The sequence below is a fragment of the Quercus lobata genome, chromosome 4 (genome assembly GCF_001633185.2).
Source record: "Quercus lobata isolate SW786 chromosome 4, ValleyOak3.0 Primary Assembly, whole genome shotgun sequence".
Classification (NCBI taxonomy): Eukaryota; Viridiplantae; Streptophyta; class Magnoliopsida; order Fagales; family Fagaceae; genus Quercus; species Quercus lobata.
The window spans coordinates 56,292,406-56,318,694 of record NC_044907.1 but is presented as its reverse complement, the minus strand read 5'-3'; the positions used below and the strand labels follow the sequence as shown (position 1 = coordinate 56,318,694).

The window sequence follows — 26,289 nt, the reverse complement described above, 5'->3', positions numbered from 1 at the left end:
TTTTTCAACCCCAAATATTTTCTGAAATGCCTTTTTGACCCAAAACTTTTCCAATTATACCCTCTCACCCCAAACTTCCCAAATGAAATTGCATTTTGACCCTAAAACCTCAAATTTTGCACAAATGCCCTTGAGGTCACCAAAATGATTGTTCTTGTTTTGCCAAAATTAAAATGATTTCTTCAAGATCAATAATTTGTCAAATGACATTGTTTTCACATCCTTAAAGAAACGTAACTTTTGGGTTCTTATCATTTTTTTTTTTTTTGGTCTTTTTGCATAAGGAAAAATAGTTTAGAGAAAAGGAATTGCAAAATTGCATCTTGTATGCTATGCTATGGAGTGAAGTAAGTTTTACTTAATTCCTTTTGCATCTTGTAAAGGTCATGCATTCACGTGTCACCCCAAGGTAGGTTGTAAACGTCATGCATCTATATGTCATCCTAGGACAAGTGCATGCTATTTTTCATATGCCATCTTAGGATAGATACATATCACTTTGCATATGTCACTTTAGAATACATACGTGTCATTTCTCACATGCCATCTTAGGATAAATTATGCATGTTATTTTTACGTGTTATTTTAGGATAGATTACATGTCATCCTAGGATAAGCTTGATCATTACTTCATTTCACATGTACATGCATGTCATTTTTGTTTAAAAGCAAATGCCAAATATTTTAAGTTGTTCTTTAAATAGTGTGTTTCAAGATTAAATTTGAAAAAAGGAACTATCCTTTTGGATAGCCATTTTGGAGTGCCTAACACCTCTCCACACGTAATTGAACTTCCAAATCTTTGATGTCTGGTTCAAGAGGTTCTTTTATTTTCTTGTTTATCTAAAGAGCCCTTAAGAGTTTCTTAGTTAAATTGGGAAATAAAATCAATTAGATTTAGGTGACTAATCACACCTTAGAATCCCAATGATTGGTGTCAACTCCTTAAAAATAAATATAGGTTAAAATATTCACTCACACCTAGTGTTGCACACAGGCAAACACGTTGTGCATTTTGAACCAAATACGCCTTGTCAGGTGAAAGAAAAACCCTCAACGGCTGGGGGACAATGTCAAGCGTGGGTCAAAATCCAGGTGTGAGAGCGCCTTTTTCCTGACACTCAGGCCCAAGGATCCCGGGCCTAAATGAAAAAGAGGATTTGGTGAACCGGGCCTTGACTCACCGCAGCTAACGAGCTGTTTAAGAATCAAGTGGGATGCAGAGGATGCTCCTGAAAATATAAAAAAAATGACAAGCAAGGATATCGAAGAGTGCCAAAGATTAACAAGGTAAATTCAAAAGGAAAGAAACAGGATTAGCAAAGCGATAAGAAATTAATGCTGAGGGGATCCTGGGAAATATGAAGCATGTTTCATTAATACATTATCTGTTGGATTACAGAAAGCTCACTAGGACGTGATACAAGGTTCAATCAAGCTCAAAAATTATAGTCTTGAATGGCTATTTCAGCCTTCAAAACTTGCAAAGTTTGATTCTCGTTGAATCCGAGTATGTGCAATAGTGGCTTTTACAAGATACCGGGAAGCAATATTTGTTTTTCCCTTAGTATTTTCTCTTCTCCACAGATTTTTCTGATAGTTTTTCTAGAGAATTTTCTTCTTTTTTGTGTTTCTCTCTTTTTTTTCACTGTTTTTTCTTCACAACCCATCCCCTCCTTTTATAATGGAGTTTTTTGGTCTTCCCGGGGAACCGTTGGTTCTCCTGTTTTGCTCTTTTGCAAACAGAGCACGTCCTGTTCCCATCATCTCGGTAAGTCCCGTTTCCGTTTTTTCTCATTCTTTCCTTCTTTCAGCTCTGATTCTTTTGAAAGTTCCTGGTTGGCCATCTTCTTTAGGATGTGCTGAGGTATGCCCTTCTCGGCATCCCCATTTCTGGCGTCTTCCACTTTTCCCTTTTCTTTCATATCTGGGCGGAATCCTGTTCTGCCATTTTTGAAAGTCGTTTGTTATCATTCTTCTTCCCTGTCCTAGTTCCCCGAGGCTTTTTCTGTCTGTGCCATGAGAGGTCGCTTGCGTTCTTTTTGCTTTTGTTTCTTGTTTTCTTCTTCTGTCTTTTCCTATCGAGCTGTCCTAGTCTTCCTTTGTCTTTGTGCCTGAAGGGATCTGCGCCTCTTGGTGGTTCCTGAGGATCCTTGCTTCTTATCCCTTGCCGTGGTTCTTTTTTTGGATACTTCTTTGTCTGGGCTTCAGGATCCTCTGGGCCTTTCTTTTATTCCCTCATGAGTCTCCTGTATCTACTACTTTGGGCTTAGCTTGATTTTTTCTTTTGGGCTTGACTTATTCTTTTTTGGGCTTATTTCACTATGATCCTTTTTAGACCTCAACATTTAGCCCCCCGAGCTCGTGGGTTGCCTGAAGCCCATGCGTGAGTGATTTAGGTTTCCTAAAATTTTCGTGGGATCCCCTTTTTCTCAACTTCTACTGGGTTCCCTTCCTTTTTACTTGGGATCCTGGCCCTTTTCTGCTGCTTTTGGTCACCTCCTTTTTGCGTGTTGCGTTCTCTTATAATTATTATTTTTTGCAGCTTTCTCTTTGCACGGGACGTGGCAGTTGAGTATTTGAGGTAAAACTCCTCTACCCACTTTTCTCGTTTCCCGTTACTTCTCATTAATAACCGCTAATTAATCCCTTCTTCAAATTAAATTTTTTTGCAACTGGCGCGTCTTTCCATAAACTGTGTTCCCCAACTGCTATTTGCGCCTTTATTGTAGCCGTTTCATCTTATCACTTTGCTTCTTTGAGTTTTTCATTCTTTGAGTTTCTCTTTCTTTTTCTCTTCTTCTCTGCTACTCCGGTCTTCCCCCTTTTCGCACTTTCAACCTCCTTTCTTCTCATTGTACGTGTTGTTCCAATGGCTTCTTCTTCTTCCCGAAAGAGGAGAGAGCGTACCCCCAGTCCTTCTGAGGGTGAAGGTTATTCTGGTTCTGCTCCAAGCGATTCTCGTGAAGTTACCGAACATCCGGCCTTCCCTTTACGAGATCCTTGGTATTCTCTCAGTTCATTTTTTCCTCATGTATCTCATTTTGAGGCTCCTCCATCCCCTCATGCTTGGATGTTTTCTGGCCAAGCGGGTTTCGCTGGTTCAGCCCAGGTTCCCGAGAGATTTTTGATCTTCAGATTAGACAAGGAATTTGAGAGGCGGTTCCTATCTTCTTTGATTTTGTCCCGGGAAAGATTCAGGGCTGGCCTATATAGGTAGACAAGGAACTGTCTGAGACAAGGAATTTGAGAGGCGGTTCCTATCTTCTTTGATTTTGTCCCGGGAAAGATTCAGGGCTGGCCTATATAGGTAGACAAGGAACTGTCTGATGCTGAGTTTGTGGGTCGCTTGGAGCGCGCCGATATCCTAAAGCAGTGGCTATTTCCAGAAACCTTGAGAGCTTTAGAGACGCCAAAGGGCTCAAGCATTTGGTACGTCGTTGGTGCCCTTCCCTTCATACTTTTTTTCTTTTCTGTTGGTGAATTAACAATTACCTTGGAAGATGTGGTTAATAACTTCCTCCTCCCGGTATTTGGTGACGAGAGCCCCTTTGATATTAACCTTTCTGGTGAGGATCTCATGGTAGAAGATAAATTGTTTGGTCATTTTGGTGGTCGCGATGCCTCTTCTAGTGGTAAGCCAGCTAGGATGGGGAGATGGGTGATGACCCTCTCTCGTGAGAAAGATAAGGAAGTGAGGTGGGCCGGTTTTCTGGCCTTTTGGCTTAGCAAATTCTTGTTTAGTGAGTTTCCTGGGTACGGAGTTAAGTCTTCCTTTTTTCCGTTGGCAATCAAGTTGGCTCGAGGTACCCAATATCCTTTGGCCCCTCTGCTTTTGGGTCATGTTTACTCTCAATTGGACCAGCTTTATGGAGATGAAACTGAGGGTGATTCTTGTTATGTGATTACTTCATCTCTTCACTGTGCTATCCTTCAGATTTTCATGTGGGACCGTTCTGCAACTACTTTGGCCAAGTGTAGGAATTTGAAATTTGTGAAGGACAAATTCCAAGGATCCCCCGACATAGTGAAGGGTCTTTGTGGCAATTCTACTAATGCCTTTCCCATTATCTTTCGTTGGATTAGCTTGAAAGGTGGTGGCCTCAATCTTATGGAATTATTTGACTAAGCAGGGAACCTACATTGGAGATCCCCTTGTGAGTTTGGCCCTGGCTTTGCGTGTGATTCTGCATTGTCTTCTTTTTTATCTTCTACAGGTAATACCTTTGACTTGCGCCTTGGTGATGAGGGCAGTCTGGCTTATCTTGCCTGTATTAGCCCCTCTTGGCTTCCTGTGCCTTCTTCAAGTGGCCCAAAATATACTCATTATTCAGCACACGAGGTGCTCCGACAATTTGGTTTTGACCAGGACATTCCTCTAGTCTTTAAGGACGTGGTGCCATCCCTTCCTTCTTTGGATCCTTTCCTGAGGCTGCAGGCCTTTTCTTATTGGTCACGGAGGAGCCCCCAATTTGCAGTGCCTAACTCCCAGAGAGGAGTCTTTACTTCTAGTGGCTATACCAGTTTTTGGAGAAGAGTACAGAAGTCTTTTGTTGACATGTTGGCTCTAGTACAGTTCGGGAAACCCCGAATCTTAGCATTGTTTCTGCTCTGACATCCAATAGGCATTTATCCCTTCCTACTGCTGGGATTGTTTCTGCTGCTGCAAGCAGCAAGACTGGGTTTGCGGAGTGGCATGCCTCCAGGGGAGGTTGGGTGACTTATGGACAGGATTTTCCTAAGACTTGGCTGGGTTATAGTCTCATCATTGGCACTTCCTCTGGAGTGCCCATCAAGAAAGGTGCAGTGGAGACAATAGGTGCTGTCACTGCTCCGAGTAAAGGTAAGGATGTCAGGCCGAAGAAAATGAAAGCTGTCGATGTTGATGAAAGTACAGGGGGTGTGGAGATAGGTTCTGAGACAAAAAGAAGAAAAACCGGGAAATCTCAAACACACTTGGCATCTCAGGAAGGCAAGGATGTCAGGGAAACTTTGGCTTCAAGGACCCGAAAGAAGACCAAGGTAGAGTCTTCTTTTTCCCAGGTTCCGGTGACTGCTTCAGTCCATGGTTCTTTAGGATCCTCTGGTTTTGTATCCCAGCCTCCTTTAGGACCCTCTGGGCATACTCGTAGTAAACAAAAGACTTCCAGAGAATCTGTAGAGAGAGAGAGAAGAGCAAGACTTCTTTCCTTCTTCTCTCTTTTTCAGTTGTTCACCTTGTTGCACTTATTTCTATTTTGCTGACGAGTGGTGGTTTCCTTTGCAGTCCAAGCGCAAGTCTGATCACAAGAAGGGTAAAAGTCAATCTTCTGGTGACGACGTGGTATGTGTATCCCCCCTTTTATTGTTCTCTCCCCTTTGTTCTAACATTGTGTTGTTAGCATTTCCCCGTTATTTTTTTTTTACTTGGCACTGCTTTTTCCTCTTCTTCTTCCTTTAGGTGGAGGTATTCCCTCCTGTGACTGGCAAGGCTCTGGGAGAGGAAACTGTCACAGCTCTTTCTGTTACTTTTCCTACTGTTAGGGAGGAGCCCCCTACTGGTGGTCTGGCTGGGGAAACCGGGCAACCGATGCAAGATTCCCAGGATTCTCAAGATCCCAAAGCCTCTAGGATCCCTTCATCTCAAAGTCTCCACCTTGAACGCACTCCTAGTCCTATCAGGACTGTGTTTCCTCAAACCTTGTCAGATAAAGGCGCTTTGGGAGACACTCCTTTATCCAAACAAACAAGTAAGTCTTGTTTCCTTGAAATAGCGTTACATCTCTATTTTCTTTTCCAATTTTTTTTTTTGAGTTCCTCCTTTTCCTTCTCCTTTTAGGTCAAACCAGTGAGAAATCTGCTCCCAATGTTGCCTCTTCTTTAGAATCAGAAAGCTCAGAAGGTGAGTGCGAGCTGCTCCCATTGTGTTTTCCTTTTCCTTTATTTCCTTCCCTTCGCCCTTCTCTTTTTTTTTATATGGCGAAGCCCCCTGCATCTATTCCTTCCTTTAGCCACTTTGCCATTGGTTCTTCACCCTTTCTTCAACTTGCCTTATGTTCTTTCCCAGAATCCTTGGGGAAGTCAGGGGATCAAGAAGAAGAGGCTTTGCCCCAAGAAGCCGGTACTGGTTTGTCCTTCTTTCTCCCCTTTTCTTTATTTTTTTTAAGAATAAATCTGTTCTTCCTTTTTCTTTTTCTTTTTTGAATATCGACACAAGCTTTGCAAATTCTGAGCTTGTTATCCCTGAAGGAATTGTGAGACCCGTTCAAATTGCTGACCTTCATCCAGAGCGAAAGGCTACAAGTCCTCCTGTCTCTGCAAGTGGTGACACAGTGATGGGGGACGCCTCGAAGGTGGCTGCCTCAGATCTTGATTCAAGGCTTTCCTCCTTCCTGGCTCGCTTCGATCTCTTGGAATTTAACAGTCTTCCTGCCAGCCATTTCCATGTTTTTGGGTCTTCTTATAGCAGCTTCCTGCGCTTCTCTGTTCCTGTGGAAGGCCTGCCGCTGTTAGAGAGTCTGCTCAAAAGTCACGGGGATTTCACCAGTGGCTTCAGGGGAGGCGTTTTTCTGGGCAATATTTTGATGGAGTTGCTATGTGCTGTGCTGGTTTCCCTGAGGAATTCTTCTGTAGATTCTTTATCTGAAGAAAAACTTCTGGAGTGGAGAGGGGTGGTCCAAGACCTTCTAGAGGCCAAGTTCAATTTGTCTTTTTTGTTGGATCACTTACGTCTGTTGGCCCATACGCTGTTTCAGAGGCAATCATCCAAGAGCATAGACATCGAGATAACTGCTGCTGAGGAAGCTTTGGCTCATGCTCACAAGGTTCTACAAGACTTGAAGGTCAAGCAGCAGAGGATCCTTTCTACTTTGACTGTGCCTGTTATTCCTCCGGATGCCTCCCTGTTGGCTGGCCTCATTCCTTAGCTTATTTTAGATTTACTTAAACAATTTGGGGTTGTATAAGTTTTTTTTTTTGAACATTGCTTTCCTCTTTGTTTCTTTTTTTTGTGTTTCAAAACTGCTTCTCATTTCTTAGCATGTGAATCTGCCTTTTTCTTTGATATATTGCCTTTTCTTTCTTATGACTCTTTTCTTTCCTGAGTCCTAGACCATGGTTTCCACAGGCTTCACTGTAAGTTTTGGTCCAGGTACCCGATAATCTATTATGCAAGTACTGAACTGGGTACACTGGTATCCTTTCCTATATATTTTTTTTTTTTAGATACGGTCCCAGTTCATGAACTTTTGACAGGTTCCCCTTTTGCCAAGTGCTAGGCTAGGTATCCTGGATACTTTGCTTTTATCTGTGATCCTAGACCTATGCACTTGGAACTGTCTATGGGATATCTGAAATTATTTGTGAGGTGGATCCTGGGCCATATGTAAAAGGGTATTACATACCTTTTTTTTACTCAGGTATCCTTCCTTAAATCTATCCAAACTTGGTCTTTGCAGTATTTAAAAAAAGACTTAAATGTTAAAGAAACAGGAACTTCATTAAAACATGGTCATTTTTAAGGAACAAAGAAAAATCATTTAGTGCAGTATTGACCACAAAGTGTCAATCTATCATATGTTCCTAAACAAAATCATTTTAGACCAGAATTCATGATAAAGGCTGAAATAAAAAGATAAAATAAAATAAAAAAAACTTAGCAGATAGTGAAGCTAGTAAAAGGACCCTGAGGTATCGGGATCCCCTCGTCCTTATGCATAGTATTGCTTCAGCCATTTCCCGTTTATGGGTTCTGTCAGGACTGTCCCATCTTCTTTGGTAAGGTAATAATACCCACTCTCATGAGCTGCATTGATGATGTAAGGCCCTTCCTATTTTGGGGTGAACTTGGAAGGCCCTGGCAAGTTCCTCCTCACGTACTCCGCCATCCTTAGTACTAATTGCCCTTCAGTGAACACTCTTGGGCGTACTGCTTGTGCATATGCTCTGGTCATTCTTTGCTGGTACCTCTAGCTCCTTTTCTTGGTCAGCTCTCTTTCTTCTTCTACCCCTTCCAGATCTGCTAGCCTCCTTTCATCGTTTGTGTCCTCACTTTCTCCTTGATTTTCCTCCAGAACTACCCTTGGTGTAGGAATGACTAACTCCACGGGGCTGATGGCTTCTGTTCCATAGACCAGGGAGAATGGGGAGAATCCTGTGGCTATCTTTACAGAGCTTCTACATGCCCAAAGCACATCTGCCAGATGGTCACTCCATTTCCCTCCATACTCATGCTTCATTTTCTTAAGGATCTTCAACATTACCCTATTAGTAGCTTCAGCTTGGCCGTTTCCTTGTGGGTAGTATGGGGTAGATCTTCCATGCTTGATGTGGTATGCTTCAGTTAACCCCTTCATATCTTTTTTTATGAATGGGGTTCCGTTGTCACTGATCAATCTTCTAGGGATCCCGAACCTTGTAATGATGTGGTTTCGAATGAAATTTGCTACAGCTGCTCCAGTAGCTTTTTTCAAAGGGATGGCCTCTACCCATTTTGTAAAGTACTCTGTGGCTGTCAGGATCCATATATAACCGTTGGATGGAGGGTTTATAGGCCCTATGAGATCAAGCCCCCAAGTATGAAAAGGTCATGGCGTCGCCATATCCTTTAGGACATTTGGGTGAGTGTGAATTGCATCTCCCAGGACTTGGCAAGCATGACATGTTTTGACCAGCTCCTCAGAGTCTCTTTTCATCATTGGCCAGTAATATCTCAACAACAATAACTGCTTGTACAGCCTTCTCTTCCCCGGGTGACTTCCACAATCTCCAGAATGTACTTCTCTGACTACTTCTCTAGCTTCCTTTGGTCCCAGGCACCTGAGGGGATCCCCATGGTATCCCTTTTTGAATAAGATGTCGTTCCGTAGGAAATACCTGCCTGCTAGCTTTTTGAGCTTGTGGGCCAGTTTCCTGTCGGTTGGCAGGATCCCCTAAGCCAGGTATCCTATGAAAGGAACCCGCCAATCTTCTGCAATAAACACCGCGTAGCTTTCTTCTTTATCAATTGCCAAACGACACTCCTGGCATTTCTCCTATATAATTGCTGCTTCCTTGTCCATATCTGGCCAGTAATACCCCATGCGTTGCATCCTTCTATATAGGCTGACCTTTTCTGCAACTCCACATGCTTGGGCGTGTAATTTTTCTAGTTTCAACTTTCCTTCCTTCTTGGTGATACATCTGGACAATATTCCTCCTGGCAGCCTTCTATACAATTCTCCTTCTATCTGAGTGTAATCCATTAGCTCATCTGAGTGTAATCCATTAGCTCTTTGATGTTCCCTCTAGGCCCTGCCTCTTTCATCTTTTCTTTGACTTCGTCCCTCTAGTTCCACTGTTTGAAAAGCTTCCTGCTGCTCTGTCCCCCAGGTAAATTTATTCCCCTTTTTCAACAGTTTGGATAGGCCTGCTGTAGCTGACGCTAAACCAGGCACAAATCTCCTAATATAGGAGACCCTTCCCAGGAAGCTTTTGAGTTCCCTAACAGTAGTTGGTCTTTTCATTGTGGCGATAGCTGTGGCCTTGGCTGGATCCACACTTATGCCTTTGTGATGTACCAAGAACCCAAGGAACTTTCCAGCAGACACTCCAAAGGCGCACTTCATGGGGTTCATACGTAACATGTACTTCCTGCATCTTTCAAAGACTTGCTCAAGTACTTGGAAATGTCCTGTTCTGGTTTTTGACTTGACCACAATGTCATCTACATAATCTTCCATCTCCTCATACATCATGTTATGGAAAATGGCTGTCATGGTTTGCTGATACGTAGCCCCTGCATTTTTGAGGCCAAAGGGCATTACAGTGTAGTAAAAGTTCCCAATCGAAGTTCTGAATGCCGTCTTCTCTGCATCTTTGGCTGCCATGCGGATTTGGTTGTACCCACTATACCCATCCATAAATGAGAACATTGAGCTTCCTGCAGCTGAATCTACAAGGAGGTCGATGTTGGGCAAGGGGAATTCATCTTTAGGACATGCCTTGTTCAAGTTGCGAAAGTCTACACAACAACGGATCTGACCGTTTTTCTTCTTCACAGGTACAATGTTGGAAAGCCATTTTGGGTGTTAGATGGGTTTGATAAAACCAGCTGTTAGCAATTTTTTGACCTCTTGAACTATTTAAGCTTCTACCTCAGTGTGGAAGACCCTAGCTGGTTGAACTACCGGCCTCATCCCTGGGTCCACATTAAGAGAATGGACTACCAATCCTGGGTCTAAACCAGACATCTCATCATAGGTCCATGCGAACACAATTGTTCCCTTTCTTGAAGCAAAATTACCAGTTATTCCCTTTCTTGTGCCACCAATTGACTGCTAATGAAGACAGGCTTTCGGGATCCCGGTTCTATTCCCAAATCTATTTCCTTTAATTCTTCCTCAGGCTGAATCTGGGCCTCCTTAACTGGTTCTTCTAGAATTTCTTCTTGGGCCATCATGCAGCTTGGTGGTCCGGGACCTTCCTGCACAATGCATTCGGGTCCCGCGCACCTTCACAAACGATAGATTAGCCTCCCCCCAGGTTCTCGCACCACCACACATTCTCGGGATCCTGAAGAGCTGGGCTCCCTTTTTTTTTCTTTTTCTTTTTCTTTCCAAAAGGTTCCTCAGGTCACGGGTGCCCCTCCCTCCTTCTTCTTCTTCTAGGATAGGTGTCCTTGGGGTCCCCGGGGCGGGGTTCTCAACATCTGGCTCCAATTCATCATAAAACATCGTTTCTGTAAAATTCACTTCTCCCTGGCTGAAAGAATTATGGTTGGCAGGGATCCTTATGGGCCTCCCATTCAGTCTCCCTTTAATGCATTGATGGAACGTGAATGGAATAAGGCGATGTTTATGAAGCCACGGGCGTCCCAGCAACACATGATAAGAAACTTCTGCATTAATCACATGAAACCTTGTCAGGGCTACTATTGGCCCTACCCTTAAGGCTAGCTGCACGTATCCTTCTGTTGATTCCACCGATCCTCCAAATCCTGTTATTTCCATGGGAGCCCCCAGGATCCTTCTGTCAACTAAGCCCACAGCTTCCAGGGTACTCAAGGCTATGAGATTGAGTGATGCCCCCGTGTCCACCAGTGCTCTTCTGACTTGAACGCCGTTTATGGTGGCCATTAGATAAAGGGGTCTTCGGTGGTCTGGGTGCTCAACCTCCATGTCTTCATCAATGAAGGTTATTGCATTGGTTGTCTCCAGGAAAGCTCGACTAGCATGTGACTTTGCTGTGAAGCATTCCATCCCTGAATCTGCTGCTATGCTCATGAGAGACTCTGTGACCACTCTTCTTGCTTCTGGTCCGAATCCTAATTGATTGAATAATGACCTGAACTTAGGATTCTTCTGGAGGGTCCTGACTGTGCTTGGGTGGAAGGATCCTTCAGATTCTCCTGCTTCTGCCGGGTTCCCATGTGTTACTACTGCTACCACCCCTTTTCCTTTGTGGTTAGGCAAGGGGTTCCTCTGCACTTCTGGCTCCTTCTGAGTGAGTTCCAGGGTTCCTTCTCTCAACTTTTTGTGGAAGAGTCTGTGAAGGGTCCAGCAATCCTTGGTGGAGTGCTTGACATAATTATGGATTCTGCAAAATAAAAGATTCTTCCTTTCTTCTTCAGTTGGTGGCCTAGACACAGTGAATGGCCTAACAACCCCATCTCCGATCCATTTGTCTAAGACATGGCTTAACTCCTCAGTTGTACATAGGATCACTGGTGGTTCCTCGAACACCTTTCCATCTGGTCTCTTCCTTTTTTCTCCTACTGATGCTGTCATAGCTTGGGACGCGGGCAGCCTTTTTGTCCTCATGGTTTGCGCCGTCCTTCTGGTTCTCTGTAGCAAGTCAGCAAACTGCATGATACATAGATTTTCAAGGTTGAGCCTGTAATCAAAAAGCATGTTGGCTACACAGGTTTCCACGAGCTCCTTTTCTTCATGGTCCCCATAGCAGTCTAGGGACACATCTTCAAATCTTTTAATGAATTGGACGAGATCCTCTCCAGGTCTCTGCCTCACCATTTGCAAATTCTAGAAAGTGATCTTGTCTTCACCAGGGTAATATTTGGCGCAGAATTTTTCCATCATCTCATCCCAGGTTTTGATGGACCCGGGTCTCAATGTGGTGTACCAAGTGTATGCCCTATCCACTAAGGACTTCGCGAACTCCCTTAGACATAATTCTCTGTCTCCTGCATAGGGGCCCATAGTGTGGACAAACCTACTCACATGTTCCACGGCACTTCCATTTCTTCCATCGAAAGGATGAAACTTTGGGGGTTCGTACCCCTTAGGGTATGGTTTGCCAAGAAGTTCTGGGGGGAACGGGGGATCCCGAGAGAATTGCTTCGGGATCCTGAGAGTTTTTCCCTTTCTTGCTCCAGGAGGGCATTGACATCTGTCAGTGTTAAGTACTGAGGGTTGGCTCTTCCTCCCACTGCTGACCCTCCTTCTGGCTGCGTCCCATCTTGGTGACCAGTAGGGGGAACATTGTCTCTGATTTCCTGTGTCCAGCCCTCTTTGAGAAGATGAACTTCTTGCTCCAAATCCTTCAACATTGCTGTCATCCTGGCCATGAGGTCTGGTTCCTGCCTTGCGTGTCTTTGTTCTGACACAACCTCCTGTTCTACCAGGGGTATCCCGCTTCCTTGCCTGGAAGCTACCTCGTTTTCTCCTTCGGGCTCAGAGGCCGTAGGTGGCACATTAGTTCCTTTGCTGTTTCTTTGTCTTGGAGGCATACTCTGTGAAGGGATTGCTTCTTCCTTCTTCTTTGCCCAGTCCCCAGCGGAGTCACCAAAATGTGAGAGTACCTTTTTCCTGACACTCAGGCCCAAGGATCCCGGGCCTAAATGAAAAAAAGGATTTGGTGAACCGGGCCTTGACTCACCGCAGCTAACGAGCTGTTTAAGAATCAAGTGGGATGCAGAGGATGCACCTGAAAATATAAAAAAAAAAATGACAAGCAAGGATATCGAAGAGTGCCAAAGATTAACAAGGTAAATTCAAAAGGAAAGAAACAGGATTAGCAAAGCGATAAGAAATTAATGCTGAGGGGATCCTGGGAAATATGAAGCATGTTTCATTAATACATTATTTGTTGGATTACAGAAAGCTCACTAGGACGTGATGCAAGGTTCAATCAAGCTCAAAAATTACAATCTTGAATGGCTATTTCAGCCTTCAAAACTTGCAAAGTTTGATTCTCGTTGAATCCGAGTATGTGCAATAGTGGCTTTTACAGGATACCGGGAAGCAATATTTGTTTTTCCCTTAGTATTTTCTCTTCTCCACAGATTTTTCTGATAGTTTTTCTAGAGAATTTTCTTCTTTCTTGTGTTTCTCTCTTTTTTTTCGCTGCTTTTTCTTCACAACCCATCCCCTCCTTTTATAATGGAGTTTTTTGGTCTTCCCGGGGAACCGTTGGTTCCCCTGTTTTGCTCTTTTGCAAACAGAGCACGTCCTGTTCCCATCATCTCGGTAAGTCCCGTTTCCGTTTTTTCTCATTCTTTCCTTCTTTCAGCTCTGATTCTTTTAAAAGTTCCTGGTTGGCCATCTTCTTTGGGATGTGCTGAGGTATGCCCTTCTCGGCATCCCCATTTCTGGCGTCTTCCACTTTTCCCTTTTCTTTCCTATCTGGGCGGAATCCTGTTCTGCCATTTTTGAAAGTCGTTTGTTATCATTCTTCTTCCTTGTCCTAGTTCCCCGAGGCTTTTTCTGTCTGTGCCATGAGAGGTCGCTTGCGTTCTTTTTGCTTTTGTTTCTTGTTTTCTTCTTCTGTCTTTTCCTATCGAGTTGTCCTAGTCTTCCTTTATCTTTGTGCCTGAAGGGATCTGCGCCTCTTGGTGGTTCCTGAGGATCTTTGCTTCTTATCCCTTGCCGTGGTTCTTTTTTTGGATACTTCTTTGTCTGGGCTTCAAGATCCTCTGGACCTTTCTTTTATTCCCTCATGAGTCTCCTGTATCTACTACTTTGGGCTTAACTTGATTTTTTCTTTTGGGCTTGACTTATTTTTTTTTTTTTTTGGCTTATTTCACTATGATCCTTTTTAGACCTCAACACCAGGTACGATTAAGTGTGTGTTTGGGCTTTGCGCCTACGCGTCCGCGTTTTTCAGTTCACGTTTTCTACCCTTTTTTTTTTGCCCGCATTTGTTGACTTTGGGAGACAACATTTACTGTTATGAATAGTGTATGCACTGTTCACGTACTGTGCATACACTGTTCATGTATTAAAAAATATTAAAAATGGGTCTCACGGTACTATTTTCACATTTAAAAATTATTTTGCTACTGTGTTTTCAGTTTTCAGTTTCAGCAACAATAAGTTCAATCCAAACGGACCCTAAATGTGTGTGATTAACCATTCCTATTCTTTATAGGAGGTCTAGAGTGTAGTTCTCATTAATTTTCCACGTGTAAAAGCTGAAAAGTCACTTTTTATCACCCTCTCAACGAAACAAAACAGAAATTAAATTACAAAAAAATTTTAATCTCAAGCCTCAATCTTCTTTGTACGGATGAAAGGATAGTGCTTTATATTTTAAAATAAAATGAACTTCCAAAATTGTGCTCCAAACTTTCTTCTTTGTTGAGCGTTGTTGTTGAGTCTGCCCCTTCAGGTTTCTTTTCTAAAAGCTCAGTTTCCTGTTTTACTTTGCTTTGTTTTATTCACTTTCTCTGAACTTTTTCTTTGTGCATGCTTTACTTTAAAGTCCTCATATTTTGATACAAACATTGATAGACCTCTCTCTCTCTCTCTCTCTCTCTCTCTCTCTCTCTCTCTCTCTCTATATATATATATATATATATGTATGTATTATAGAGTTTCAACGACATTCGCTTCTATAATTTAGCTCTCTGTCATCAGATTAAGATATCAATCGGTTTTTGGTATAGGCGGAAATTGAACCACATCTCTCTTATTCAACCATCAAAGATTTTACCAGTTGAGTTAAGTAGAACTCACCATTTTATAATTTTATTTACTTACAAATTGAGGTAGGGGTAGGGATGGATTGGGATAGCATAGGTTTTATAATAATAATAATAATAAAGCTATAATTTTTTTTTTTTTTAAGTAATCACAAACAACTACATTTCATACTTATTTATTACATTTCTTTTTAGAATAAAATTTCAACTTCAATTTCTTTGTTTCTTTACGGGATGATCCACATCCAAAAATTCTATGTATTATATAATATCCTAGATGTTAACAAAAAAGAATTAATTTTCAAATTATAATTTAATTAAAATTTCTAATCACATTTTTTTATTGGATTAGCCATAAAATCAATTAAAAAGAAAATGTTAGCAAAATTTGAAAACATTTAAAAGAAAATGAAGATAATGTAGAATTGTAGATGAAAAGATTAGTGGATTAGTCATATAAAATCAATTGAAAAAATAAAATGTTAGTGGAACTTGAAAATAAAAACTGAATTACAAGTTTTACATCTCTAAAAGTTAAATAAAAAAAGAAAATATATATATAGATGAAAAAAAAATTATATCAAAAGTTAAATAATATTTAAATACAAGAAAGAGGCCCCTCTTGGTATTATTGTCTTAGGCCCCATAAGAGATTGAGCCCGGCCCGGTCCTCAACAATAATCTCGTGATGTCTAAAGCAGCTTTAATATATAAGTCCTCATCCTAATGTAGAATTTATTTTACAGACTAGGTTTTGGTTTCATCGTGGATCTGGTGTTTATAATATACCCATAGCTTTGTTGCTTCATCATCCAAATTCATTTTTCTATTTTAATACATATTTCTAGTTGCAAATAGGAATTGTCAACAATTTCTAGTTAAAACACTACTTTATCTTTATTTACCAAGAAACAAAAGGAGTTGTAACAATCAAGGTGTGGCAAAAAAAAAAAAAAAAAAAAGGTGTGGCAAAAAAATATAATTCTGTAATGCACAATCTATGCATTGTGTGGCCAATGACTCTCTAGCTAGCAGCTTTCATATATAAATCAGCGTGCAGAGAACCATTTCTGGAGAACACAATGAAGGCTACCTCCTCTCAAATGTTCAAAATCAATAATAGCAAGGGATCTTGAAAAGCCAGATAAGCCAAGGCCAAGAAAAATGATCATCTATATTTTTCACCATTCACCACCAATTCCATCAACAAGTCATTCCAAGAATCTATTGGCCCAGGCAAGCACCAATGAAGACAGTCATTCTGAACTTCAGCATTCTTGTCCTTTGCAAAAGGTTGGAATTGCCTGTAGGGTCCTGGGTGCCCATCAGGCCTTAATACTGAAAGGCGGGTTGTATCTAATAGCTTCAAGATCACCCCATTTCCAGACCCAACTTCGACAGCTTTTTCAGCCTCTTCCAATTCAATGTCACGCATTATAGTGTCTGTATCACGCATATCAACCTCACCCTCTTTGAACGGCATGGTTCTATTGCAGTTTCCTCCGCTGAACCATTCACCATTCTCAAAATGGTCTGGGGTCGTAGTTCTGAAGAAAACAAATGCCTTATGGTCGTTGCTTGTAATGAAGTTGAGAACCAGCTGAAGGGCCTTGCGATATGCATGGTCAAATCCTAGTTCTGTCAAGTTCTTTCCAGGGCAGTAATGACAGCCTGTGATGTTATTGTTCTCATGATAAATTGCTGTTTTGAGAAACCATTTTCCACCAGCAATTACTGCATAATCAAAATCTTTATATTGTTCGGTCCATTTTTCATCAAGTTTGTCAAGATATAACTGGATTTCTGATGAAGAAACTCCATTCAAGTCCTCAAAGATAGCTGCTTTAATGAGGAAAGGGGTCCAAATTACAGAAAGAGTGAAGTTGTGAGAAGGAAAGTGCCATCTTTTGGACCGGTATTCCTCATCGTGGTAGACCTCAACTGCTTGTTCCACCTGTGGCACACAATCACCAAATTATGTCAGGTGGGACCAAATTGTTGATAACGTATTGCCGAGAATATATATACAAACGCTCGCTCTAGAATATAAAAAAAACGACAGAAACCATTCCAGATCGACGGTAAGGATTAACTAAACATGTTAGGTGGTGGTAGGTCCTAGTATATGATAATGATATGGGAATTTTGGAAGATTTGAGGTCTTTGGGTACCACGGGGATATCTACATCAATAGAATAGAAATACTAGAGTCTGTCTACAGAGACCTCTCTCAACATATTCTATAATGTGGACAATATAATTCAAATTGAACATGTACACTTACTGATAGTGGAGAATATGAGGGGAATAAAGCAGAAACATGAACATGACAGAGATATTCAACTAAAGCCATTTACATCGACAATATATTGTAACTCTCTCTCTCTCTCTCTCTTATTTTGCTGTTTTGGAAAAATGATTTACAATGCAAATGTTAGAAATTAAATGGAGACCAAACTGGTAAACTACTCAACAACCGAAATACAAGTATTATTACCACACGAAAATAGAGCAAATGTAAGCTTTGGTCTCCCGTGTTTCTTTCTTCCCTTTTTCTAACCTGAAGACTTCGTTCAAAGCGAAACTATACTAATTGACACAGATAAACATAGAAAAACCAAAAAATAGTAATGTATTTATCAATAATTATTAATGTTCAAGAGAAGCCATATGGTTGGTAAACCTGTTCAGATTAAGACACCACAACCACTTCAGAACAGTAGTCTAACCATAATAGTGGCAGCTGTCTTCCACAAATGAAATCAACACTGATTGTTTTTTTTTTTTTTTTTTTTTTTTTTTTTTTTTTTTTTTTTTTTTTTTTTTTTTTTTTTTTTTTTTTTTTGATTGTCAACTTGTACCATAGCTTTCATTAATCAGGACAAACGTCCAAAGCAATTACATCATTCAACAATTGATTTTCAATACAGGGTGGGGACTCCTCAACCCAGATTATATAGTCATTTACATTCTTAGACTCCCTAGCAAGTAGATGAGCAGCTGTATTGTTCCTTCTGTTTGTGTGGACTGCCTTCCAAGAGCAGAACATCTGCAAGTACCTTCTGGCGCCTTCAATTATCTTCACAATTGGAGTGGGAGCATCCACTCCTTTCAAGGCTTGGATCACCAACTGGGCGTCACCTTCAACTACAATATTCTTCAACCCCAAGTCCCATGCGAGGAGGATCCCAGCTTCAGCCGCCTTAGCTTCTGCCTCTAGAGCCCGCAAAGGAAATAACATTTTTTTACTCATTGCCCCCATGATCTGCCCCTTGTTATTTCTAATAACCACCCCAATTCCACACGTGCCTTGTTCCCTAAATACAGCAGCGTCCACATTCACCTTATACCAGTCCTGCAAAGGAGGGGACCAACGTTTGTGTTTAGGCATAGGTTTAGGAACCTGGCCCTTAGCTGGTAAAGCAGTCCGGACTTCCTCCCTATACCTCCTTGCCTCTTCTGTGATGGATTTGCCTTGTTTGCTAACTCCCCCATGTCTAACATTATTCCGATTGTTCCATAAAGACCAGGCCACAATAGCAAAAAACTCCCAATCTTTGTCTCCCTGGGATTCCAGCAATAACCAAACAACATCTAAGAACTCCACAACATGTTCTGGGTTATCAATATTAAAACCCAGCCCCTTCCACGCTTCTTTCGCTACTATGCAGTTCCACAAACAGTGTCCAGAGGTTTCACTTTCCCCACAAAAATCACAGCAATCATCCTTCATAATCTTCCTATGCACCAAGCATTTCTTAGTGGGGAGAATACCCCTACACGCTCTCCATAAGAAATGCTTTATTTTGTTTGGACATTGAAGACCCCAGATAGTCTTCCAGATTGTTGACATCCTGGACTTGTCCGAGCACTCAGGATTTGCCTCGCCCTCTCTAGGTTCCAAAATGCATTTAAACGCTGTCCTGTAAGCACTCTTTACTGTGAAGCATCCATTTGGTGTCTCAGCCCAAACTAAGGAATCTGCCAAGTTCATCGAACTAAGGGGGATGCTCAGAATTTCTTCCGCTTCATGAGGGATAAACGTTTGCTGGACTAGTGTAGTTTTCCATTCCCCTCTCTCTTGACTGATAAGAGATGCTACTCTTTCCCCCTGCACCGAACCAGATCTTGTGGTCATTACCTTGCCTGAAGCTGTTGAAGGCAGCCACCTTGCATCCCATATCTCAATGCTTCTTCCATCTCCCACTACCCACCTTGAACCTTCCTTGATGATATTTTTTGCCGCCATTATACTCCTCCATATATATGACGGCTTTTTCCCTAGTTGAGCTTCCATGAAGGAAGAGTTCGCAAAATACTTAGCCTTTAGAACTCTATGGGCCAAAGAGTTAGGATTTTGATGAAGCCTCCAACCTTGCTTAGCGAGAAGTGCTAAATTAAACGCTTTTAGGTCCTTAAACCCCATTCCGCCATCCACCTTTGGTTTGCATAAATTTTTCCAAGACACCCATGCCATCTTCTTTTCCCTTCCCCGTTGACCCCACCAAAAGCTCCCCATCATTGAGTTGAGTTCTGCACACAGTGAGTCCGGGAGCTTAAAAACGTTCATGGTGTATGTTGGGGTAGCCTGTGCCACGGCTTTAATTAATACTTCCCTTCCAGCATTAGACAAAAGCTTCCCTTTCCACCCCGCTATCTTCCTCCCAACTTGATCTTTTATGCGATTAAAGGCTTTTTTCTTCGCTCTTCCAATTAGAGGGGGTAAACCTAAGTACTTTTCATGGTGTTGTATTATTTGAGCCCCAAAGATTCCTTTTGCAAACTCCTTCATTTCATCTTTCGTGTTCCGGCTAAAGAACAATGAAGTTTTGTCCCTGTTTAGCTTTTGCCCCGACTCTTCCTCATACACTTCCAGCACCTTAGCCACTTGCTCACATTCATCCACTGTGGCTCTACAAAATATGATGCTGTCATCCGCAAAGAAAAGATGAGAAATTCTTGGAGCTTGTCTTGCAGCCACCACCCCTCTGATCAGCCCCTCTCTTTCTTTCTTTTTGATCATTGCCGACAGCCCTTCTCCACACAACAGGAACAAGTACGGGGAGATTGGATCCCCTTGCCGGAGGCCCCTTGATGGCGTGAACGATCCTTTTGGCTCGCCATTGATTAGAACCGAAAAACTTACAGAGGTTACGCACATCATAATCAGAGATATCCACCTATCCCCAAATCCCATTTTCTTCATCATTGACTCAAGATATGCCCACTCAACCCTATCGTACGCCTTACTCATATCAAGTTTGATTGCCATTAACCCTTCCTTCCCCTTCCTTCTCTGGTTGATAGAATGCATTGATTCAAAAGCTACAATTACATTGTCCGTTATCATTCTTCCCGGAACAAACGCACTTTGGGCTTCATCTATAACCCCATGTAGGACTTTTTTCAGCCTGTTCGCAAGGACCTTAGAGATGATTTTATAAATCACGTTGCAAAGGCTGATTGGGCGGAATTCCGTTATCTTTTGGGGGTTTTTTGTTTTGGGAATTAGGCATATGTATGTTTTATTGATATCCTTCGGCATAACACCTGAGTTAAGGGCCTGCAACACACAATTTGTAACAGAGGAGCCAACAATATCCCAGTATTTTTGATAAAAGATAGGGGACATACCATCCGGACCCGGTGCCTTAGTAGGATGCATTTGTTGAAGAGCTTGCCAGACCTCCACTGCCTTAAATTCCTTTTGGAGCTCATCATTCATTTCAGGAGTTACCCTCTCATCCATTGCCTCAAGACTTACATCAAAACTGGTCGGTTGATTGGAGCTGTAAATATCCTTAAAGTAGTCTAGGATTAGCTTCTCTGTTGTCTCCTGGTCTTCATGCCAAACCCCCAAATCATCCATCAGACCCCCAATTCTATTCTTCTGTCTTCTTTGGCTAGCAGTAGCGTGAAAAAACTTGGAATTTTTGTCACCATATTGCAACCATGAGACCCTTGACCTCTGTTTCCACATAACTTCTTCTCTGGTATGCAGCTCATTAATCTCCTTTTTTAGGGTCTGGATTTCCTCTGCCGTTTCATGGAGAAGGTTGAGAGACTCGAGCTGTTGAAGGCGGTTTTTTTTCTGCTTTATGCCTTTGTAGACATTCCCGAAGCTATTTTGATTCCACTGCTGGAGCATTTTCTGGCATCTTTCTAGACGTTCTTGCACTGGCATAGCCGAATCCTCTCTGTAAGGGTCCCATGCTAATTCAACAATCTCCTTGCACTCTTCCACCCGAGTCCACATTTCTTCAAAAAAGAAACGTTTCTTTCCTCTCCGTTGGTTATTGACCTTATTCAGAAACAGAGCAAGGAGGCAATGATCCGAAGCTGACATAGATACATGGTGAACTTTTGCTTCCGGGAACATTAGGGACCAAGCCTCATTTGCAACCATTCTATCCAACCGAATAAGAGTTCGTTGATCACCAAACCTCCCATTGCACCAAGTAAACCTCGGCCCCACAAAACCCAAATCAATTAGACCACATTTGCTCAACACTTCTCTGAAGGCATCCATTTGTGCCGCATCCCTATCCTTCCATCCCATCTTCTCATCAGGGTGCACAATCTCATTAAAATCACCACATACCAGCCATGGCATTTCACATTGAGTATTAAGAATTTCAAGTAATTTCCAGGATGTGTACCTTTTACCGGTATCGGGGTGTCCGTAGAAGCCGGTTGCTCTCCAAGGACCGCCACTTCCAGCACCATGAACAACCACATCAATGTGAGAATGAGAGCAACTCTTGAATCTAATGTCCGTTCCTTCCTTCCATAGTAGAGCCAACCCGCCGCTTCTGCCATCACTAGGCACAATGATCCCCTGAGTGAAGCCCAATTTATTCTGAAAACCTTTCATCTTTTCTACACTTGCTTTTGTTTCAACTAAAAAAACCAAAACGGGGTTTTTCTTTTTCACCTCATCGGTGAGCGTCCGAACTGCCGGCGAAGTCCCCAAACCCCGACAGTTCCAAGCCAGTATATTCATTGAGCTGGGCGGTGCTGCACCGCAGCCACCGCCACACCGCCAACCATCTGCATTTCTTCATCCAGAGCATTTTCCAGATGCTTCTTTCCTTTTGCCTTTTTTGTGCATTTCACGTTTTGGTCCAGCTCTGTTAGAGGTGATTCACCTTTTCTTTTTTGGCTTCCTGAGACACTCCCTGCCGTTGGGCTGCTATCCTTTGCTTGTCTAGCTAGGCGTTTCCAATGCCCACTTTTTGGGCCCAATATTTCTGAGGTCCAACCTTTCTCCTGGTCATAAGTCATTGCTAACGGGCTGGACTCATTCTCGGCCCAGCACTGGTTTTCTTTATTTGCACAGCCCGTCCCTTTTACTCCTTGTTTTTGTTTGCTTCCTTCTTCAGACTTCACATTAGCCACGTCATCCAGCACTTCCTCCCATTGCATCTTGTCTTCCATATCTTTTGCATTAACCATGCCCGTCAGAGAATCCTTCCCACTTATGGTTATCTTGTCTTCAAACTTTTCCTTTGGAGAGTCAAACTTGCCATTTTCATGAACCAACTCCACCTTCTGATAAGACACACCTTTCTGCCCTACCCCTCCATGCTCAACTAGGCTTTTGCGTGTTCCATCCTTCTGCCCAATAGCCTGTTCACTCACGTGCTGCCTGCCTACTGCCGCACTCTCCTTCAGTCGGGTTTTGACACGTGTTTGTGTTTCCGTCCTGGTTTCCTGGTGATCATCTCTTCTCTCCGGCATGGTTTCTTCACCCATCCTGCCATAGTCTCTTCCTGAGCTTCTTCCTGGCTCCCCTCTAAGCCACGCACCATATTGCTTCCTTTCTTCATCACCATGATTTTCTCCATCCTTTCTTTCTGGACAATCTTTTTCTCCATGATCTAACCTTCCACACTGGTAGCAAAAGTTTGGTAAACGTTCATACTTGAAGAAAACCCATCTGCCTTCCCCTCCTTCAATTGAAACTTTCTTCCCCCTTATGAGCTGTGTTGTGGCATCAAAACGTATTCTAACTCTTAGAAATTTTCCCCACTGTACACCTTTCTCAGGGACATCGACTTCTAGAACCTTTCCAATCTTCGCCCCAATCTCATATCCAGACTCTCTAGTCATGCATTTCAGGGGAAGATTGAAGATTTGAACCCAAAATGGAGTCCATTTAAGCTTTATCTCCTTTGGAACCAGTTCACCTTCAAACTCTTGCATCAGAATCAGTTGTTTCTCATAGCTCCATGGGCACATCTCCATTACTTTTTTCTTATCCCTTCCATCGCCAAACTCCACCAAAAACAGATCCTCTCCAATTTCGGATATTTGCATTCCTTTACTTGGTTTCCATAACATTCTCATGTTCTTTTTTAGGGCCTCCAGAATAACAGTTCGTTGGGTAAGAATCTTCATAACCACACAGTTTTTCCCAAGTTCCTTCGCAGCCCTTGTACTGTTACTTCCTAGCTTAATATCTTCATCTTCTGCTTCAGTAACTGTTAACTTTTTCCACAGTTCCTCAAGTTCCTCCGCCATTAGTATTTCCACAGCCCCCACTCGCTTTCCAACAGAGAGGAGGGTACCGAGACTGGCCTCACCACAGGGGAGGTCACAAAACTCCTGCAGTCAGAGCGCAGGACAGCACACTGCTTCTACACATCAACACTGATTGTTGAAGTTGGATTATGAGTTCCAAAATGATCTAGCAGCATATAAAAGAAATAAGACACTGTTTGAATATGTGAGATGATAGAAGAAGAAAAAAAATGAGAGAAAATGGAACGTGGATTGAAATTTTCTTTTTCTTTTTTGGTAGATAATGATAAATACTAATTTCCTATAATCTATCAATAATAATAAGGCTAATCCAAACTAATTTATTTGAAAAAATAATAGTAATTCAAATAAATAAAGCACATAACATGATTTTTTGTTATTTCATTCCACCATTTGTAATCTTTTTAAAATGAGACCAAAATAGAAGAGATCATGTCTTACACGGATGATTTGACAATATTATTCCTCTAGTATATGAAAAATAATATTCACAACAACTAAATTAGCAAGTTTTTATTAATTCTCATATGAATTCACCATTTCATCATCTACTATTCACAACTTGATACATCATTAGTTGTTAAATATATTGTGAAAATTGTTGTGATGACTGATTGAGATCTATAACTATAAGTCAATTCACTTTAGCAACGGAGAAGTGGCTATAATTCCAATAATTGTCAAAGCTAGTAAAAAAATAGCAATAGCATTAAGGCACACCCGAAATGATTATAGCGCTAAAGCAATCTACTTAAAATTTCACTAAAAAAAGAAGCAAACTACTTAAGATACATTTAAACAGTGTAAGACTAATTTTAAAAAAAAAAAAACTTATTTTCTAAAGGGCAGCCTAGAAAATGGTAGATTACAGAGTTCATGTGTCAAAATCTAATATTTCAAAGCATATACTTAAAACTCCTAAAAAAATTTAAGGAGTACCTGAGAGAGGATGCAAAGAAATGACTGGACATGGTTACGAGAGATGGAATCACCAATAAAGGCCCATGACTTATTCCTCATAAGATCAAGAAATCTCTCAGAATTGAACCTTGGTAATTTACAGTTCCATGGATTCCACCTCCAGTACAGGTAACCTGAATCAGGACGTCCATTACTCATACAATTTTGATGACCCTCAATCACATGGCAGCTCTCATTAGTGTATGCTGGACCTGATTCATCAGCAATCCAATCTCCCATGAAAATGTCACATTTTTCTGCAACTGTATTGCGTATAATAATATCAATACAACCATACAAAGAATTAAACAAACAAAAAAATCCACTAAAAAGTTTTCAAGGTAGTGAGGTTAGTACTTCTTTATCTTTTACCAAAACTGACAACTTTTTTTGTTTTTGTTTCGTATATAATATATAAAGAGAGAGACTTAAAGACCAGTTTCTTTTGATGGAAAACACACACTTCAATGACATGCCAACTCCAAAACTGCTAACGACAGCGGAGCGACTTAAAGACCAGTTTCTGAACACCCAACTACTGAACAACTTTAGTTTAATGATCCAGCTGGACTACATTGGGAATAACATTAAACAAAAATGTTTTTTTTTTTTTTTTCCTTCTAATTTGGGAATGATCTTTCAATTTGAACTTTCTCATTTAGTAAATTTGCTAAACTATAAGGAAATCGCATAATTTTTTTTTTAAAAATGTCAAAGAATGCCAAAGGAATTAGTTTAGAAACTATTTTTATAAATATTCAAACATAAATTCAAGAGAGAGAAGAATGCCAAATGATGAATTATCATATTCAAACATAAATTCAAGAGAGAAAAGAAATGCTCAATTGGAAATCGAATATCCAGTTATATTTAAATTAATTTCTAAATAGCAAAAACAGTGAATTAAACCAAAAAAATATAAAATATAAAAAAGATGGAAGAAAAAAAATCAGCCTGCCATCTTTATAAATGGGGGCAAAAAAAAGAAATAAAGAACACCAATTTTCAAAATGAATTCCCCTTTTCTCATTCACGGATGTCTTGAAACAATCAAAAAGTAGGAAGATAGAAAATTTCCTCACCAATCTCAGATGTTTGAGTTTCATTTTCAGGAAAAAGAGAAGTAAGAGGCGGTTGAATTGGTTGAGAAACAACAGGGGACTCTGTTTTTGGCTCTGCTTCTGCAAGAGGTGGTGTGTGAGTCTCTTCTAGGACTGAAGAAATTCTGATTGAATCAGAGGAGAAAAGGCGAAAAGCGAGACCCAATAAGAGAATTGAGACACCAAACTTCACGAAGATATGATTGTGTTTGTAGTGCAATGATAAAGGTTTCGAATCCCACCTCATTCCCTTCCCCATTTGGTGCCAGAAAGACCAAGAAAATCCCTGGGAAGTTAGAGAGAGAGAAAAAAACAAAAAAACAAAAAACAGCAATAGAAGATGAACGAGTTCAAAGTGAAATGGTTTTGTTTTCGCCACAAACCAAACGATGTTTTAGCATGAAAAAGGTTTACAAACAATGACATGTAGTCTACAAGCTTGCTTGGCTTGGGGATATAAGGATATTGCAATCAGAGAGACGCAATGTTGTTAAGGCGGTTTTCTTCGCCTCAATAAAGTACGTGTATATATATATATATATATATATATATAAGAGCTGAATAATTCATTAAAAATTATTTTCTTTTTTAATTTTATGTATTTTTTTTAAGATACACAAGTATAAAAATAGAAAATAATAATGAAATAAGATGAGAATAACTATCTATGAATATGTCAAAACTTTGCACTTGATTACTTATTGGACGCTTTTTATTCTTTTTGTGATGTTTCACATAACTTTTTAACATAGAAATATAATTAATCTTTTTTAAGAAATTTGAATAATT

General features: G+C 41.1%; 1 protein-coding gene across 4 annotated transcripts; it reads right to left on the bottom strand.

The window, feature by feature from the left end:
- Positions 1-15,774: 15,774 nt before the first annotated feature.
- On the bottom strand, positions 15,775-25,999 carry LOC115987278 (protein trichome birefringence-like 25). Of its 4 annotated transcripts, none has more exons than XM_031110790.1 (4): positions 25,483-25,999; positions 24,380-24,663; positions 17,394-17,480; positions 15,775-16,850 (listed from the first exon to the last, which is right to left on the bottom strand). In XM_031110790.1, the coding sequence occupies exons 1-4, from the start codon at positions 25,757-25,759 to the stop codon at positions 16,065-16,067; spliced, it is 1,434 nt and encodes a 477-aa protein (XP_030966650.1). In that variant the 5' UTR covers positions 25,760-25,999; the 3' UTR covers positions 15,775-16,064. The 4 variants fall into 4 exon arrangements, with proteins under 4 accessions (XP_030966650.1, XP_030966651.1, XP_030966653.1 ...); XM_031110791.1 differs by having other exon boundaries at positions 24,380-24,612; XM_031110793.1 differs by lacking the exon at positions 25,483-25,999 and adding an exon at positions 24,758-24,813.
- Positions 26,000-26,289: the final 290 nt, after the last annotated feature.

What these genes read in the sequence shown, in the direction of transcription:
- LOC115987278 (XM_031110790.1), bottom strand. Translation starts at nt 25,759, where the DNA reads ATGGGGAAGGGAATGAGGTGGGATTCGAAACCTTTATCATTGCACTAC. An exon ending in AACTCAAACATCTGAGATTG is followed by an intron (nt 24,664 to 25,482) that starts GTGAGGAAATTT and finishes TACGCAATACAG; the next exon opens with TTGCAGAAAAATGTGACATT. An exon ending in ATTTGCTCTATTTTCGTGTG is followed by an intron (nt 16,851 to 17,393) that starts GTAATAATACTT and finishes TGTGTGCCACAG; the next exon opens with GTGGAACAAGCAGTTGAGGT.